We start from the raw sequence: 18,602 nt of genomic DNA on the forward strand, positions 1-18,602 counted from the left end.
CCTTTTGGCAGTGCTGCCTCGTGAATTTCTCTTCATCTCTTTTGCTACACTTTACATTACTCGTGTGGTTTTTTTAAAGTATAATTACTCGCTTAGAATGTTTTTGACACTCTAATATTTGTTCTCTTTAATTTATAATTAAATAAAGATTGTGATAATATTGTATATTTTAGATAAAAATTAATGCATTTTTTTCAATTGTGAAATAATTTACGCTAAATGTAATAATGTAATAAATAGCATTTATACACTGTTAAATTCATAATGTCATGTTATAGGAAATTTGAGTTAGTTCTAATCATTTTTATATAGATCGTCGCTGCTCTTACTCTACATGTTAATTTAACTAAAATAATGGAGTTAAACAGTTTAACTCAGAAAATGTATTCAATTTGACTCAAATTTAGTTTATTATTTACTAAGTGCATACGTTAATATGGACGTTGTTTACTTTGAAACTAACTGCAGAAATGGATAATTGATTTTACATTTTAACATACATAAAAGCTAAAGATAATAAAATGTTATTTAACTCAAGGAATTAGATTATCATTGCGCCTTTGATGTTTAACAGTGTATATATAATATTTAGTGAATTTATAAGACTGATATTCTGAACACCTCACGCGAGTTATGAAGGATTATAATCGCAAATAAGAAAATCACAATTATCATTTGCTGTTATGAATCAATCATACAACTGCATTGCTTTCCTCATTCATATATATGTACACACACTTTATTTTTTATTTAATCTTTTAGATAAATATTGTATATGATGGTCGATCATCGAAGTCCCCAAAAATTGAGGAATTAGTGAAAGAAAATCATATGACTGTTTTTCAATGTAAGATAGTCCTACGTCACATTTTACAAATTAGTTAAATGAATGTAACTCCCGTTCTTAAAAAATTACCTAAAATTACAGTAATAAATGATAAAACTTCAAGTTATCGAAAGTCAAAAGATATTAAAAATGTAAATTGTGAAGTATGATATATGAGGATCTTAAATTATAGAATTTCTATTATTGAATCTGTTTGTTTTTGAAAATCGTGGATTCTATTTCGTATTAGAAAAAATAAATTGAAAAATAACGTTTATTAATTAATTACATTAATTATATTATTAATATATTTAATATTACACATAATTTAATATTTTTCGTATCAAAATACTACAGATATAATTTATTTTTGAGAACATCCTGCAATTTTTGATACTACCAAATTTATTCTCTATTATTTTTTGTCAAATAATATATTTTCTAGTCTTATAAATTCTAATGAGAAACGTTATTAAAAGAAATAAAATATTGCACTCTGAAAATATACAGTGCCGCATTCCTTAATTAAATCCCTTGCATAACTTTTAGTCTCTCGTCACTCTTATCTTGTGTATCACAAATAGATGAAGAATCTCTGTTCATTGTCACGACGTAATATCATTATAACTCGCTATTATCGCATTGCATGGGAAAGAATATTTACCTCCGCAATCTTTGACTAAATTAAATTATCGGGAAATGCATAACGATTTTTCGCCGCATCCAAAAAACGACAAATTATAATTAAATTATAAATTAAAATGTAGATATAATATCACAAAATCACCGTCTTTATTTTCGCAAAGATTATATCGTTAGGTTATTATTGGATTAATATTAGATTACATTAAAAGAGAAAATGAAAATGTGAAATGGTTAAAAAAGGAAATGTTATTGTACTTATGTCTCTGTTCTTTTTGCACTTTTCTGATAACAAATTTTTTAAATTATTTAGGACAGAAAAATATTTAGCAAAAAGAACTGTTTTTATTTTATAATAAATTTTGTTTACTTATTGAAATGCTTTTCGTATAAAGGCAGAGGATTTTTTCACTGCAAATAAATGGATACTCTTAGAATAGTTACAGTCATTTATTCGTTTTCACATATAAAACGTATCAAGAGAAAAACGGCCCATTATTTCTCGAAGGTTTCCGTTACTCTTGCTACATCTTCTATTGCGCAAAACCATATGACATAATATAAAAATGACTCTCCCTAAAAAATTCATAATGAGTGTTTCCGTTCGTTTATTCGGAATTATAGATTACGCTCGCTTTAATCTCTCTTTCTTTTTCTCGATGCCCTACTTATTTGTTATCAATACGTAATAGTTGACATTATTCTGTCGGTCTATAACTAAATATCTTTTCTATACATTCTCTATGATTTATTTCATAAATTCCATGCGCTTTTTTTACACTATATATTGTTGTTAGATTATTTCATATAATGTAGTCGTGCGATTCTCTAACGATATCAACCGATCTTTTTATTTTATCTCCTCGCGATTACTTATTACACAAATTGTTTATCAAACGTATTCACGATACACGAGTGCCGTATATATATTTTCATATTTAAAATTCACATAAAGAGAAAACAATACAGTTGAAAGACTATTCCTGCGGCATGCAGAGGACAACAAACATTTCGTGCAATATTATTTTAATGGCAAATATATACCTTGCGTTTAAGTCAAATCATGAATAGAAAAAAGTATGGAAGGTTAGTAGCAGGAATAAATAAAAACATTCTTCTTTTCACCACAATCGTTTCGTATCTTTTGTTGGCTCCCGTTTATCCCTCACTAACGAGGAAACTTTCGAAAGTCTCTTTGAATTTGAAAAATTCCGGACTTGTCAAAGAATAGCTCGGAACGAAAGATCGACTCATTTATTTTTTCCAGATGCTCTAGCAGAAAAAATACCCAGCTCATTAAAATCGTTTCCGACATAGGTATCCGAATGTCTCCCCTTTATCATTTATCCTTTCCGTGCTTCTATATGAATACCTTCTACTTAATAATATAGACATTAAAAAAAACGTTCTGGATTTAAAACGTTTGGCAAAGAATCTCTCTCTTCTATCGCGACACTTAAGGAAAGGGATTATAACTGCGTCGCACCAAGAGTATTTCTCGTTTTAATTTACCGTGAGAGAAGAGAATAATGATGATTTCATCGCTTACAACATGATATAGTGAATATTTCGGATTATTTCAGCAGTTTTTTTTTTTAATAAAGTCAATGTTTTCCCTAAATATAAATATTGACGAGAAAAAATTACGCTAGCCCTCAGAACGCATTAAATTATAGATCTGTTCTTTCTAGCTAAACTTCTTGCACATTCATCTTCTTTATTTTTCTTTCCAATATGAAAAGAAAAGAGGAAAGACGAATCGACAAGAAGTTCAGTTAAAGAGAACAAGTTTTATGATTCATTCATTGGAAGTATTTATTCGTTATTAATTATTACGAAATGTGAGCTCATCTGCGACAGCTTTTTACACAAAATACTATAGCAATAACTACTATATAATAAAGACCTAAGGACGAATTTTGAATAAAATACTGTATCACAAATGATAGGAGCGCGAAAGGAGTGGACGCGAACTTATATCTATCAAAAATTTTTTTAAATAAATACGTGTAAAATATGAACGTGTATCAGTGTCTATAAAGGCGAGAGAGAATTCGAGCCTACCGAAAATGGAGCTGTAAACTGCGAAGAAAATGTAGCTCGTAAAGTATGATCCTTGATAATTAACCTCTACGCCTATCAAGTTAAGTCCGCCACATGATCGCGCAAAGTATATAAATCTTCTCTTAATATAACACTTAATTTATAACAATTAATTCGATTGCAGTATGATAATCAAGGCCGTCGAGGCTGATAGACGATTGCGATAATCAAGCGGATCTTATCAAACATACTTTCTAAATTCTTTAAAGTAAAATCTCACTCTAAAGAATGAAAATTGAGCTGAAAAAAGCGTGGCTCAGATTCTTTAAAAGTGAGATTTCACTCTTTAGAATGAAATTCACTCTAAAAGTTTTAAGGAGGTTCTCGCGCTACTTCCTAGTCAATAGACAGTTTATTCACAATATGTAAAATAATTAAAATAATGGAATAAAAAGGTTACTAACAATATCTTGTGCCATTATACATAATTATTGTTAATTTTATATGTTACTAAATATTTTCAAAATGACAAAATAAAAGTTGTAAGATGTTCATTTGATGTATACGCATCGTCCATTTGACATATATTCTAGCTTTTTTCATTGAAGAATATAAATTTCTTGTAAACTGTACGGTCAGTTTAAATGAAACTTTACGAGAACAAACTTAAGTGTTTACTTTATGATTATAACGATTTTTAAATTGCTGTCTTATACGCAAGTGTCTCAATTTAAAAGAAAATAATTACAGAATAAGGTTATACCTTCAACTTGTAATGTTGAAGGTAAAAATTCTATAAATTTAGAATTAAATATCTTCAAAATGGTACGGTAAAAATCAATGAAATTTTTTCTAGATATTATTGATATTATTAACTTTTGCATTACATGTATATTATAGACTTGTCTTATTTTTCATCAAACGCGAGAACCTCCTCAAAGAGTATAGACCGGTATATTCCTAGTTTGTTTTAATTTTAAGATCATCTTAAGTAATATCTTAAGGTGTTAATATGCCTCATGCTTAGCTTATAACATCTTAAGACTTAAGACGCTCTTAAATAATCTTAAATATCGGCCCAATCTTTCTTTCAATGCAATATACACGATTATTCATTATAATTTGCCTTACCGATAGATATCGGTGTATAAATGTGACATAACAAACTTTACATATTAAGATGATCCCCGTGAACGTTAGTTGTAATTGAGTTTTAAATGATACTTTTGTCTCTTTCTACTTTTATGTACAAAAAAGCATAAGTTCAATTAATCCTCCTTTGATTTTGACTAATTTTCACGGGAACGGCACATAGAAATATAAACATACATTTTCGCGATAAAGCAATTCTCTGTTGAAAGTTTCTGCTAGAAATCGCATAACAAGCGACATGTCACGCGATGATTATCACTATACGATTTAGCGCTCTGCTGAAAGCGAAGGAACCAAGACCAGCTGTCAGCATATAATCGAACTTTTAAAAAAGCTAATTAATGCGTATACTTAATATTGTAGGATCGCTGTAATGAGTAGCCACTTAAATCTATTTAAATGGACAAGCTCTCTTAAAAAATAAGTGTAATCACTGTACAAAACTGCAGTTTCCATCTGGCATATCTCTCGCCATCAGAACGTGCACTCGATACCTTTTAGTCTCCAAAATGTAACAACGTCTCGCTCAAATATTGTCACTCTTCGTTTTGATTAATGCGATATTTTACTCTTCCAAAGACTAATAAAAATATAGATACGAGATGTCCCGAAGAAACTCCAACCTTAATCTTAAAAAATTCTTTTGCTGAAAAAAAAATCTGTCTGTCGAGATTTGTTAAAATTTAGGCCGAGCGTTTCAGGGCACGCTGTACATGAGCATAAGCCGCGTTTCTCATCGTTATATTTAAAAACGCACACGATCGATGTATTAGGAACAAAAACAGCACGTAGACGTTCCATTGTGTGAACACCGAAAACGACATTATAATAATCTGAAGATCCAAACCGCTTCCGTACATACTCTCGCAATGTATCCAGGTACATATTCGATACGACGCAAATGATTTGTTAAAAAATACACAAGACACTATACAAAAGTTGCGGCTTTTCTCGAATCTTTTTCCGTCAAACGTATGGCTTATAGGAACATCCAATTGTGGAGGGTTCTCACGCGCCGCGACATGATTATCGCGTGCGAGTCTCGTCTTCGCGTGCATCAACCGTGATTTTTATGCGTTTTGGCCTGCCACGTTTTCCCTTAGTCGCGGTACCGACAACCGGATTCCGTTTCACCGTCTTGCGCACACTGCTCGTCCTACGGACTGTCCTCGCCGCGTTGATCTCACGCGCGTTCACGTTGACGCTTCTCTCACTCTCGATAGCCCTTCTCGAGCGTCGGGTACGTCCGGCTATTTGCTCCATCTCGTCATACTCGGCCTGCAAGCGACGCGCCAGCTCGAAATCCGCCCGCTCTTGCAATAACATTCGCTCAATTCGCTGCTGCTCCTCGATCAGTTCCTCGTCTGAAAGCTTGTCCATGGGACGTTCGCTTTCCGAAATGCATTCTATCTCGTCGCAAGACTCCGGCGGCGAGTCATAATTGAACTTGCTGTTACTCTTGTTACATGCACCGTCCGATTCACCTACCGTCGATGAGGTCCTCGTTGAGTTTCGCGCGGATTTTCTTTTGCTCATTTTTCGCCGCTTGGTCCTTCCCGTGAAATTTTCGTCGGCCTCCGTACTATCTTGAGACGTTGAGAATGTGGCTTGATCCTCGTCTATTCTCTCAGGTAAGGCTTTCTTCTTCGTTGCTGTTCTACTTCTTTTAGACGCAGTAGATTCCATTTCTGGCTCCGATGTTTTTATGTCTGCGTTTTCTTTTCTCCTTTTAATTCGTTCGGCTATATTTTCGACGGCTACGTTATCATCGCCATCCCGCTCGACGTTTTGCGGGCTTGTTTTATTGAATGACGGATTGGAGCTCGTTAGATCGTCCTCCTCTTCGTCTATCACGTTCATAGTAAGCCTGGTTTCTTTCCTGCTGCTTCGCAAATTTTTATACCGATTAGATTTCGCTACTGTACCATTTTGCACGATCGGTCTCCAGGACTTGCGTGTTTTTCTCGCGTCCCATTCCTCATCATCTGACTTCTTGCTCACCTTAGTACCATTAATTATTTTATTTGCATTCTTCGTATAATTTTTATTGCTATCAAACGATGATTCGGGTATAAAATCAAGTCGGCGGATAGCATCATTTGTATGAGGCTTCATCGACTTATTCGAAATCGTTTGGGAATGAACGAATGACGTCGATGGTTTCTGATCAATCGGTGTCCCCGATGTATTATCCTTCAGATTGTGCGCTGCGTGTTTCTCCTTTGCGTCTTGTCTTATTTTACCTGTAACAACATCTTATAATTAAATAAAAAAAAGATATTTTTAATTACGCAGTTTTAATTAAAAATTTAATTGATCGTATATAAACATACCTATAACAGGTCTGTTCTTTATTAATATGTACTTGTACTTAAAATGAAACAGATATATATATTTGAAGTTTAACGGAAGCGAGATAGAAAATTTGCAAACATCCAAAATTTACCTCTGAAGGCGCTCCAAGAGCATCCAATACGTTTCACATGTGTCAACGATGGAGCTGTCGGCTCTGCGTTAGATACTTTCTTTAAAATAGGGATCACTCTAATCAACTTCGGATCTATCTGTTTTCCATCTGAGAACAGATACACGCAACGTAGATGTTACAAAAGAAGATTTCTTTTTCAAACAATTATGTCATGAAATATTATCTCTTTCTCTCTTTCTTTCTGATAAATTCATACCTGAAGAAATTTGCAATTTAGTCCTTGGCGCTGTCTTAATTGGTTTGAAATGATGGATTTCTTGATTTATACTGTCGTGACTGCCAGAGCTTTCGGCGCTACCTATCCTCTCGTCGTCATCAGCCAGCGTCATGCACACTTCTACCCCGAGACTCTTCTTCTTGTTGTTCACTACATCGCTCGGTACTCGCAACTCTTCCTTAGTCTCCGTCGCGTACGCCCTGGACGTGGAGCATCCGGGATCCATGGAATAATTCGAAGTACTAGGTTGGGTAAACTTGGATACCGTTTGCTTCTTCGCAACGGCGTTATAAACGGGTAATTGTTTCTGGCAACAATATGTAGGCGGATTTTTATGCGTACTGGACACGTTTATCTCTTTAGAGCCGCATACATTGGAATACATTCCCATCTTGGATAACAATGCATTCATTTGTCTCGTTTTTGAGTTGTCTTTGACAGACTCAGGAAGACCCATGTGCCTGCCTTCTAAGCATGCAGTTTCGGTTCGTGGCGCTTCAGTATTATTTACACGTATAGCTGTATAGTTAAACTTGGACTCATTAAAAACATAACTCGGCACTGATGTGGTCAAGCATTCATTATAACACTTTGTAGCTTCCTTCTGTTGCTGCTTTGCCAGAGTCTTGGCTAGCAATTGATCCTGCGCCAGCTGTGCCAATAGCAGCTGATCCTCTGCCTGAATCTTCTGAATCAATGCTTCACTGGCCATTTGTTCAGCATGCCTCTCACGACGCATCTCTTCCTGGGCCATTTGAAGTTGAGCCTTGTATTCCCGGTGTATCTCTCCAGCTGCACTGAGTATTCTATTTGCTGCATAATCTGCCCAAAAGAAGAATACTTTTCTGTAGGATCTTGTGACAAAATTATCATGTCCAGTACACAAAGTACTCCTATTTTGCATATTGAATACTTGCACGGTTCATCTTTTCTCTTTTTCTCTTCAACATGGAGAGAAAAGAAAGAAAGATGAATCGTGCAAGAACTTTAATTAAAAAGAACAGACTTCTTGTATTCTTTAATTACAATCATTTTATATCAATAACTTAAGTAAGATGACATTTTAATAACTTCTTATTGATCAAGATGATATTAAGACATCATTTAATGTCATTTGCTACTTGGAAAGTTTAATAGCTAAGAAATAATCAGCTACCAACGCTAGTATTAACCTTTAAGTAGATAGATGATTTAAAGATAATAAATAAGTTGATAAATAAGGTGCTTAGAATATTCCAAACAATTTTTTAAGTTTATAATTATATTTTTTTACTAGTATATCATGTTATAGTTAAATTTACATTAGAGTCATTCCCTCATGAGAGAGAAGAATGTAAACATGACGAAATTTAAGACTTCTAGGCAGCTAAGTATAATATTTTTTACTTTCCTTTTCTAGAACAAAGTTTTTAAGAAAACTATACCTAGGGTGGCCACTCCACTTAAAAGTTAAATCGAAAATCCTTGAAGATAATGGTGATGCTGTGAAATGAAGAAACGACTACAGTATCAAATTACATAAGCCTAGGAGCATCTATCAGATGTATGCGAAATGTCATTCAATAAAATAAGTAAACACAATCGCTTAGGTTATGTTACATTTGTTTATTGCTGACACGCACGAGTGTGTGCGTACGTATAAGCGCGCGGATATGTGCGTGTGTATGTGTGTATATATATATATATATATATATATATGCATCACTCACCAGCAGCGTCCAAGCCGAGATCCCCCTCCTCGCCATTATGCTTGTTCTCGACCTCCTTCGGGAACTTGGACCTGATAAGCTGCCAGAGGCCGTGGTTCACCAAAGTCTCGGACTTGGTGGCGGTGCGCAGCCAGGAACCCACCCGGACCCGGCACAGCGGGCAGGTCAGGCTGTTGTGCTCGAATGTACCCTGCAGGCAACGTAGGCAGAGGTTATGTGTGCACGGCAGCGTCACTGGTTCGATCAGAATGCCGCGACATATCGGGCACGTCAAATCGCGCAGATGCACATCCGCAGTAGTACGCGACACTGTGAGATCCAGCAGCTTCGATGTACGTTTCAAATACATTTTTCCATCTTCCTGCGACCACTGGCTCCGACGGCCAACGAAAACGACAGCTAGATAAATCGCTGGATTTGCACCGATTTGCACCACAGCACCATTTGCACTGCGCTTGACCGACTACACCAGCGCCCGCAGTCGGGACTGTCGGGAGTATCATCCGCCGATCATCATTTTGAGCCGATAGACCAATTTCCTTCCTGTCCATCAAACTGCCATCAAACACGATTTAAAAAAAAACTGTGAAATTTAAAAACCCGAAATATCTATTAAAATTGTTAAATGTTCAATTTAAAAAAAATTTTTGTGCAATATATTTTTTTTTTTATATTATTGCATAAAAATATTAACGACAAAGTTACTTATTTAAAAAAAAATAGATGTATGTACACATGAAATTTGATATCTAATTTATATATTTTTTATTACAACGCATGCGACAATATACAGTTAAAAAATCAGGATTCTTCTTTCTAGTCCACAGTTTCGTGTCAGAGAAGTGGTGACCACTTCTGCATAAATCATCGAACAAAAGACTAAAGACTAACACAAGTTACATATAAAAAGAAATACAATCTGAATCTTATTCAATTAATACAATTATTATTTAACAAGATAGCCAATAAATTTTTAAACAATCATTACATCTCTAGGAAAAATAAATCATAAATGCAAATAAAAAATTGATCATTAATTGCACGACTAAGCATAGAATTAAGATTAGAAATTCGACAGTATATATATATATATATATATAAAATCGCAGAACAGTGTGAAAACACCTATAAAAAATGATCTCTCAAAAACTTTATTTATTATTTTCTTTTATCTACGGTTCATCTTCCTTGGAATAGTGATTTTAAAGAAATTTAATTATTCGCAAAGCAATGTAATAACGACAATCACTTTTCATATAGATTCACTTTCGATATAAATACATGTTAAAAAATAGTAAAACTTATATTATATAACAATATTGTAATTCCATAAGATATGTATATTTTTACGTGGCATGATTCTTATAACATATTTATGGTCCAAAGTATTATTTCGTGCACATTATATCTATATACTTTTTGTCTTGTAACTTAATGCTAGCTCAATGCGTTTGTCTCTGATCTATTCGAACATTTTATTCCAAGGACAATTGAAGACAATAAGCAAGACCGATCCAAGCTTATCGTCTGGATCTGGAACTCGACTTTCTTTTCAATCTCTTCTCTATCTGAATCAGACAGTCGAGAAGGAAAGATTGAAGATTTGAAAATTTGAATGGTCCTATTCTAATCGACTTTAAAAATTCATCGAAAGAAATCAGTGCACGAAAAAAATTCATAAAGAATTTTAAATAACAGTAAACAGCGATAAAGTGTATAAATTTCTCTAGAAAATGTATGGAACGCGCATAAAAGGACAACGTACCAAAGTGCGCAATTAATATTTTGTGATTCTATATGAATGCAATTATGCTATGAATGCAATTTAGCTATACAATTCATATGAATGAGATAAAATGATAAAAAAAACCCCTGATTTGTAGTTAAAAACACATCCGATGGTGTAGTGTGCCTACCTCTGCCCAAAATTATGTGTCTATCTCTTTCATAAAATATTTTAAATCTGATTTTCATCTCTGTCAGATACAAAATCAAGTACCGGATACATTATTCTGCTGTCGCGATTCTTAATCGGTAACGTTACGGAAGCTTCGTATTTTTACATTAAGAAGAATATATTTTTGTACATCTTAGACTGCGGTCTATTTGGCGCTTCAAACCTTACAAAGCATATACTTTGCAAGCACACAAAGCAATGCGTATGCAAACATCAATACAGCTAGACCATCTTGGATCACTTGATGTTTCCAGTAATTCTTATTACATCATTTTCGCTCCCACTTTCACTCCAATTGTTTCATCTCGAGCTATATTCAAATTCCCAACAGAGTGCCACTCAGGTATCATTTTATCTTTATTGTTCACTGAATATTAAGCAAGGATTACATGATACTTGGGGAGTACTCAGATGAGTTTAAACACGCCCTCGGAAGATGGATTCAGTTAATTGGAGCATTTCGATATATTTGGCGGGAAATTACATAACGATTGTAGCATTCGGAACAGTAATGTATTGGTAATCCAAGCGTAGCGTTTAAAGCATTTGAAAGAAGCAAGTGGACCGCAGCCTTGGTCGAACATTTTGACATGTTCGTGACATACAGGTGAATAAAATCGAACATCCAATCAGCCTTGTAGGGATGATTTCTCTAATTTATTGAGCGTCTATTTTGCTTTGGCTGAAGGACGATTTCTCAGATTCTTCTTCGTCGCCTGATCAACTTCAGGGAGATCGTCGTCTTCGGACAAGGCTGATTTCTTGCCTGCAAAGATATAATACGTATGCATTTTATTTTAATGAAATAAATTCTGATGGAGATAATAAAAATGAAATCAATAATAGCAAAATATATGATAAAATAAACGAAGAACTTTACGGATTTTCACCTTCTCGTTTCTTCGGCTTCTGCTTCGGCTTCGTCTTCACAACAACAGGCGCGGCGTTCTCGCGTGCACGCTTGATTTGCTTCGTAATGAAGAAATATAGAAGGTAGCCTTGGAAGAGCGAGACAATAACCGTTGCCGAGAATTGTACAATAGGAGTATTAAAGTTACCAATAGCATAGTCAAGTTTAAACTCCTGTTTCCTCAAACCATACAGGAATACTACACACGTGAGCGCGATAGTCGCAATATGTGCGAACACGTAAGTCGAATTGGCAACCAGGAATGATACTGTAACGAACGTCGATAAATTACTATGTATAATATTAATTACTATGTATAATAATGACTTGCGGTAGTGATTCAACAAAAGCGACTTACATTTAGTTCTCTTTTCTTTTTGACTAATAAAGTGAACCAATCTGGCTGCATGTAGCAAAGCATCTCCCACATAATGGAGAGTTAATAAGATTAGGGCAAGATGTTGGAAGCTGAAAAGAATAATAAATATATATATTTTAACACAAATTCTGCGAAAATAGAAAGTAAAGTAAGTCTATATATTAAAATATTACTTGAAGAAATAAGCTGCGAATGTAAAGATTAATCCAACAGTTGCATGGATAACACGTTGCAAAATGTCTTCTTTTTTAATTCGTTGAAAATAGAGTTCGGGATAGCAATGCAACCAATAAGAAAGCTGGGCAATGAAAAATAGTTTTAGGGAAGCGGACATCGGCGCTGGATATTCTTCCCACAACGTCCATATGTTCAAAAGTATATTCTCTCTGAAAGAAAAAAAATGTTATCCTATTGATACTTTCTCTTATATCTCTTTAATATTATTTATTAAAATCTACATCACCTGATTATAATATCAATGGCCCATAATGCAGACAATGCATAAAATATTATCAATTGGCTGGACTCGTTAAATTTAGAAAGCTTTACTTTGCTGAGATGAAGCCGTTTGGAAATTTTCTGTGAACAAATTTTATCAATTAAACAGCTTGAACATATTCTTATAGCTAGACAATATTTTGTCATCAGAAAGGTATACTCACATCAAATATATATTCCTGAAGCACAGCATGCATTATGATGGTTATTAAGAAGTAAAAGAACACTGCACATGCATCTTTCCATCCTGTAGTATACTTCACCACTGCTGTAGGATCCTCGGTAGTATTGGTCACATTATGATGAATAGCAATAAACATGTAGGCCCATGGCGACGTAACCTGATATAGAAAATAATTTTGAATTTAATTTAATTTTAACTTAATAGACTACATAAACAAATAGCCTAAAAAAATTCACAATTGCCCATATTCATAGTCAGGCCTTACGTTTAAGGCTTCCTTAAATTTATCTTCAGATGTTCTACGAATTATTTCATTGGCTACTGAGCATCTAAAGATAAATTTAAGGAAACCTTAAATATAAGGTCTGACTATGAATACGAGCAAATGTACACTCTAACGATATATTAATTAAACATTTTGACAAAATAAATTTTAACATTTCAATACTTTTCTTCTTCTTTTCCAAAATCAATATAAAAAAGACACTTATAATAGCATATTAAATTTATAAATATAATATTGAAGATAATGTGTTTATACTAATAAGATATTTATCACAATTATATATATAAAATGTTCATAAAAATGTATGCGTATGACGAGTCAAATTTATTTTGACAGGAACAACTCGTAACATATGGTTATCCTACTTTTCAGGCGTCTTCCAAATTTCCACAGAACGCACAATCAAGAGCGGAAGCTTCGTAGGGAATTCGCGCAAAAGCGACTCTCCCGTTTCGCCAAAAGAATGTAAATCGAAACAGTTGTAAATTCTAAACGGAGCTGGAAAACAAACGCCGGGATAGCCGCCACCGACCTGCACCATGAGGCCGATCACGAAGACCATGGCCACGCAGGAGACGATGTCCGCATGATTCTGTATGACGAACTCGTGGCTGAGGATCGGTGGGTTCTTGCTCGAGCTCTTGCGTCCCTTCATCGTCACCATCTTGGCCGACAGAAGTGTACGTTCACTGAGCGGCGAACGCGGCACGATAAATAGACGGCGGACGGACGAGCGGCCCTACCACGAGAAACCGGGCCGCGACGTTTCACGGTTTCACCGTCGCGGAAACGTCATGCGTGTATAGATACGTACCAAGCACGCGGCGGCCAACCACGGCCAACCGGGCCAACTCCGAGCAATGTGGCGCTCGCTCTCCTAACCCGTTGGCACCGATCGCGTCAAACTGACCACTGTATCCCGATACTTCAAATCTTCATCGGACCTTATCATCCGTCGCAATCACATCACAAAAAAATGTATATGTATTTTTAGTCTATTCTAAGTAAATACTGAACTGGACCGAGCGAAGTGAAGGAGAATATGAGGGAGTAAATGGTAGACTTTTCAAGCAGACGCTCGCTTGACTTGTAACGCGACATAACCACCGCGCTACGCGGCTGAATTTGAATTGGAAAAAATGTTTAAAGAATTACATGTAAAAATAATACTAAAAACATATATAAATTTTATAGATTATTTCATTATTATCTGTCTGTGTAAAATTTGAGCACAATTCTTTTATTGGTTTAAAATTTTTTATTTAATTTCTTGGTTTGTTTTGATTCTTCAGTAAAATAATGTATTGTAATACTTGTTTACAAATTTGATGAAAAAGATCACATTAAGAATTAATTCAAATTATATATACTGATTGAGTAATAATGTTCATAAAAGTTTATATGGATATCCGTTTAAAAATTGACTTAAAACAGCAGAACAGTCTTTTAGGCTAAAGTGCTCGCCATTTCAAGGTGCACAGAATTCCTGATTGAAAAATCAGGTACCGCATCTGCATCTACAGAGTAGAGCGGCTATTGATGTACTTTCATTTTAAATGTTAAAATTTATTAAACATAAAAGAATATACCTTTATCCTGTTTAGTTAACTTAATTATTTAATTATGTTAAAATTAAGTAAAAAGACTCAATAAATTAAATAATATAACAAAGAAGGGCTACGAGCCTAAAACAAATCATTTAATGATGGCAAAGACCACCACAGAATCGGTTTGGGACACTACTACTAAAACAGCAGAAAAATATCATCATTTTATTGCGTCATCAAACTATTATATATAATATTTTATGTATTGCCATTATATATTACTAGCATATAAAATTATATATTTACTATTACACATCTGAGCGCGAGTGTGGCATGGTAGACAGCGCACTGGTCTACCATGCCAAAGGTCCTGAGTTCGATCCCAATTATAGGAAACAAAATATGTACGCTCGTGTCTCCTCTCGGAAAAGGCCGGCAACCTTCCGAGAGTATTCTTGCCAACAGAAACACCTCTCGAAAAATCCACCGTTCGGAACCGACATTAAAACTGTAGGTCCCATATGCTTGTGGTAATTGAATATAATCAGTGTACGTACATCACAAGTATATGAGAGAGGTGTAACACAGGCTAGATGCCTAACGGAAGAAGAAAAAGAAGATTATTATATACATACATAATATTATATTATATATATATTGCTATATATTATATATAATTATTATATATATATATAACGTTACATGTACAGATTAACAATAATAAATAACAATTAACAATAATATATACGTACATAACATATATTACATATGTATACGTATTAACAATAATAAATACATATTTAAAAAATTCGACATATATACAAAAAGATACTCCGCATTGCACGTTATATCGTGAAAATAAATAACCATAACAAAAATAAATAACAAAACAAAATGTAATTAAAAGTCAAACATCATTATTATACACTTAATTGCTAAAAAAAACTAGGTATAGAAAAAAGATGGGTTCATATATCGATCTAAGAATTATAAAATTCCACTAAATGAATTTTCGATTGCGATTTGGTTCTTAATTTTACCTTTTTTAATTTTAACTACATAAACAAAAGAAACTATATCAACAAATATCCTTATAAGCGCATAACATTATTTAATATGAAGTAATATTTTAGGCATATTATTAGAATATTAAATGTAATAGTTTAATAATATTTTACTAAAATTAAATAACATTACATGATATTCTCGAAATATTAATGGAAGGTTATATGTCTACTCCTGATAATATTATACGATTATTAAAAGTAACATTTATTTATTGTTACAATATCATATAAACATTAAAAAGTATTATAACAGTATTTACTTTAATTTGTAAAACTGTTACATCTGTTCAGTACAAGTATACGTTTAAAAACTGAAAATGATTTTGGCGCGCAGATGTAGAACTGGATACTTAAAATCACGTCGAAACGTTTTTTTAGCACAAGGTGCAGCATAGACTGATAAAAACTTTTCAATACAGGATTGTGAATTCAAATTGCACAAAATTAAAAATAATTAATATTTATAAGTATTTTAATAATATTTCAAGAATATTAAGATATAATGCCTGGCGTATTATATAAGTGGACATATAACCTCTATAGAATACTCCTGTAATATTAAAGAAATATTTACGATATTCTCGAAATTATAATAAAATTATTTTAATTTCTTTTTTAATAATATCCATATAACATTCTAGGAACATTTTGCGCTTATAGAGATATGGCACTTCGATGGGTTCACCTCTATTTCCTGTCATCACTGATAATGTGATGCAAGATTTTCAAGAAATCGCGATTAAACAATTAACAGTGAAAATATTATACTATTTCCGATATGTAGATGACATTATTTTAACTGTTCCTTCTAATAGTATTAATGACATAATAAATATTTTTAATTTGTTTGATAATAGATTAAAGTTACAATGGAAGTTGGCAATAATGGAAAATTAAATTTTTTGGACACCACGATCATCGTGGAGAATCAGACAATTATTTTTGACAGATTTCAAAAGATAACAAAAAATAACAAAAAAAAGAAGTAAAATCAACAGCTCGAGAGGAAAAAGCAGTAAAGGAGGCTATTTATGAGGAGCAAGAAGGTCCACTTTATAGACCTTCTTCCCGGAATTGCCGACTAAACGTAAGTTACAAAATTCTATCGTTATCTGCATAAAAATATCAATGCAATTATCTCGAAACGACTTATTCGGAAATAGTGACTACGATTGAAAGAAAAACCATAGCACCGATTAGCTTCACATTTTAAGGGTTTATAAAATAGACATTCCTTTATCGTCAGAATTAGAATTACTTTGATAACTTAATTTTTTATACTTTTTGGAGCTCGAAAACATTTCTAAAAAAAAAACATAAGATAAATTTTTTTTTTAAATAAATGTCATTTATTTATTGCGCGAAATTAAGTATTCTAATTCATACGATAATCCCAAGAGTCTTGATTAAAATGAAGTCTTATATTTTTATTTCAAATCACTGGGAGACCCACAATCATAGTCGCCGACGAACTCTGTAAACGATGCAGAAGGAAAATGGATTTATAAAATGAAAAATACTATTCATATTTTGTATTAAAAAAAAAAATAAAAATTTCATCTTTAAACTATTAAACCAATACAATAAATAAAACTCAAAAAGTTATTTTCAAACACATTCACTTGTTGAAAAAAAATTCTTAAATATCTCTTATAAAAACGTGCGACAAAGTAGAATACCCCTTTAAATATCATTTTAATCTCCCATATTATATCTTAGGATAAAGTCGAAACAGTAATCTTCCAATTCCTGAAAATTATAAGATGTAAATAATTAAGTTGACTATAAACAATAAAGATTTTTTATATTTAATAAATTTTAGCATTGAAACTGGCTAAATAGATTAATAAGAGAACAGTAGCAGTGACTAGGTGTTCGATTTACAGTCTTGCAACTTCATTCGTACATGATATAAAGAATTTTCAATAAAGAACATTTTATTACAACACAAATATGAATAAAAAAACGTAAAAGAAACGTGATAGAAGAATACATAACTAAGAATAAAATCCTAACTGGACAGTAAATCAATCATATAAAAAAACCATCGAATATATATTTTTATCTTGGAAAAGAAATAATAGAAAAAAGAGAAAAGTGATACCGTCACTTACCTTCACGCCATACTGTATTGCCATTTCTTTAATAGAGAATACATCAAATATCGTCACCTTTTTTTTTATCCTCTGAATGCAATCTCTCTTAAGACTTTCCATGCAGCACTTATCAGATAATTTCAGAAGATCTGCGACGAAACATTTGTTTTAATTATTAATTGAAGATAGTATCGTAATAGATAACGTATTTAATAAAACTGACCCAATTCGTTTACCAAAGACAACAGATCGATTACACCGGTGTATAAATATCTCAAAAAGGCTCTATACACAATATACGAATAATCATCATACTTGATAACCCTGTTCCAAAACATATGTTAAAGTGCAACAAAGGAATCAAACATATCAAGTTTTTAATAAATATGCCGCAGTTATTTCATAAATAATTACCCTCGTTTGCTTTCAAGCCAACTAAACTGGAACATATTTTCGAAATATGATGAACGAATTTTTAGAATATACTTGTGAACATAAATAGATTCGTTCCCGATTTCTATTGTAAGATCGCTCGTTGACTTCAGTCATGAAAAATAAGAATTGTTCGAAATAAATATACATAACATTTTATGTTATAAGA

General features: G+C 33.0%; 2 protein-coding genes across 3 annotated transcripts; both read right to left on the reverse strand.

Annotated features, from left to right (window-relative positions):
* Positions 1 to 5,304: 5,304 nt before the first annotated feature.
* Positions 5,305 to 9,579, reverse strand: LOC108726603 (uncharacterized). The gene is made up of 4 exons (XM_018454275.1): positions 9,078 to 9,579; positions 7,348 to 8,190; positions 7,110 to 7,238; positions 5,305 to 6,906 (listed from the first exon to the last, which is right to left on the reverse strand). Exons 1-4 carry the CDS (start codon positions 9,424 to 9,426, stop codon positions 5,690 to 5,692), a joined length of 2,538 nt encoding a protein of 845 aa, XP_018309777.1. The 5' UTR covers positions 9,427 to 9,579; the 3' UTR covers positions 5,305 to 5,689.
* On the reverse strand, positions 7,017 to 14,162 carry TRAM (translocating chain-associated membrane protein 1). Of its 2 annotated transcripts, XR_001936810.1 has the most exons (8): positions 13,824 to 14,162; positions 12,986 to 13,162; positions 12,787 to 12,902; positions 12,497 to 12,709; positions 12,303 to 12,412; positions 11,925 to 12,212; positions 11,302 to 11,800; positions 7,017 to 7,027 (listed from the first exon to the last, which is right to left on the reverse strand). XR_001936810.1 is itself a non-coding variant. In XM_018454276.1 (7 exons), the coding sequence occupies exons 1-7, from the start codon at positions 13,953 to 13,955 to the stop codon at positions 11,703 to 11,705; spliced, it is 1,134 nt and encodes a 377-aa protein (XP_018309778.1). In that variant the 5' UTR covers positions 13,956 to 14,162; the 3' UTR covers positions 10,419 to 11,702. The 2 variants fall into 2 exon arrangements, 1 of the variants encoding a protein (XP_018309778.1); XM_018454276.1 differs by lacking the exon at positions 7,017 to 7,027 and having other exon boundaries at positions 10,419 to 11,800.
* Between the last annotated feature and the right edge of the window lie 4,440 nt (positions 14,163 to 18,602).

This window comes from Mycetomoellerius zeteki, unplaced genomic scaffold (genome assembly GCF_001594055.1).
Source record: "Mycetomoellerius zeteki isolate Tzet28-1 unplaced genomic scaffold, Tzet1.0 scaffold430, whole genome shotgun sequence".
NCBI lineage: Eukaryota > Metazoa > Arthropoda > Insecta > Hymenoptera > Formicidae > Mycetomoellerius > Mycetomoellerius zeteki.

Bases quoted from the DNA above. Each gene is read 5' to 3' on its own strand.
- LOC108726603 (XM_018454275.1), bottom strand. From the start codon at position 9,426: ATGTATTTGAAACGTACATCGAAGCTGCTGGATCTCACAGTGTCGCGT. The intron at 8,191-9,077 runs GTGAGTGATGCA...TCTTTTGGGCAG, and splicing joins TCTCGGCTTGGACGCTGCTG to ATTATGCAGCAAATAGAATA. The intron at 6,907-7,109 runs GTAAATTTTGGA...ATGTTGTTACAG, and splicing joins CTCTTGGAGCGCCTTCAGAG to GTAAAATAAGACAAGACGCA.
- TRAM (XM_018454276.1), bottom strand. From the start codon at position 13,955: ATGGTGACGATGAAGGGACGCAAGAGCTCGAGCAAGAACCCACCGATC. The intron at 13,163-13,823 runs GTCGGTGGCGGC...TTTCTATATCAG, and splicing joins TGATCGGCCTCATGGTGCAG to GTTACGTCGCCATGGGCCTA. The intron at 12,710-12,786 runs GTGATGTAGATT...TTTTTCTTTCAG, and splicing joins GCCATTGATATTATAATCAG to AGAGAATATACTTTTGAACA.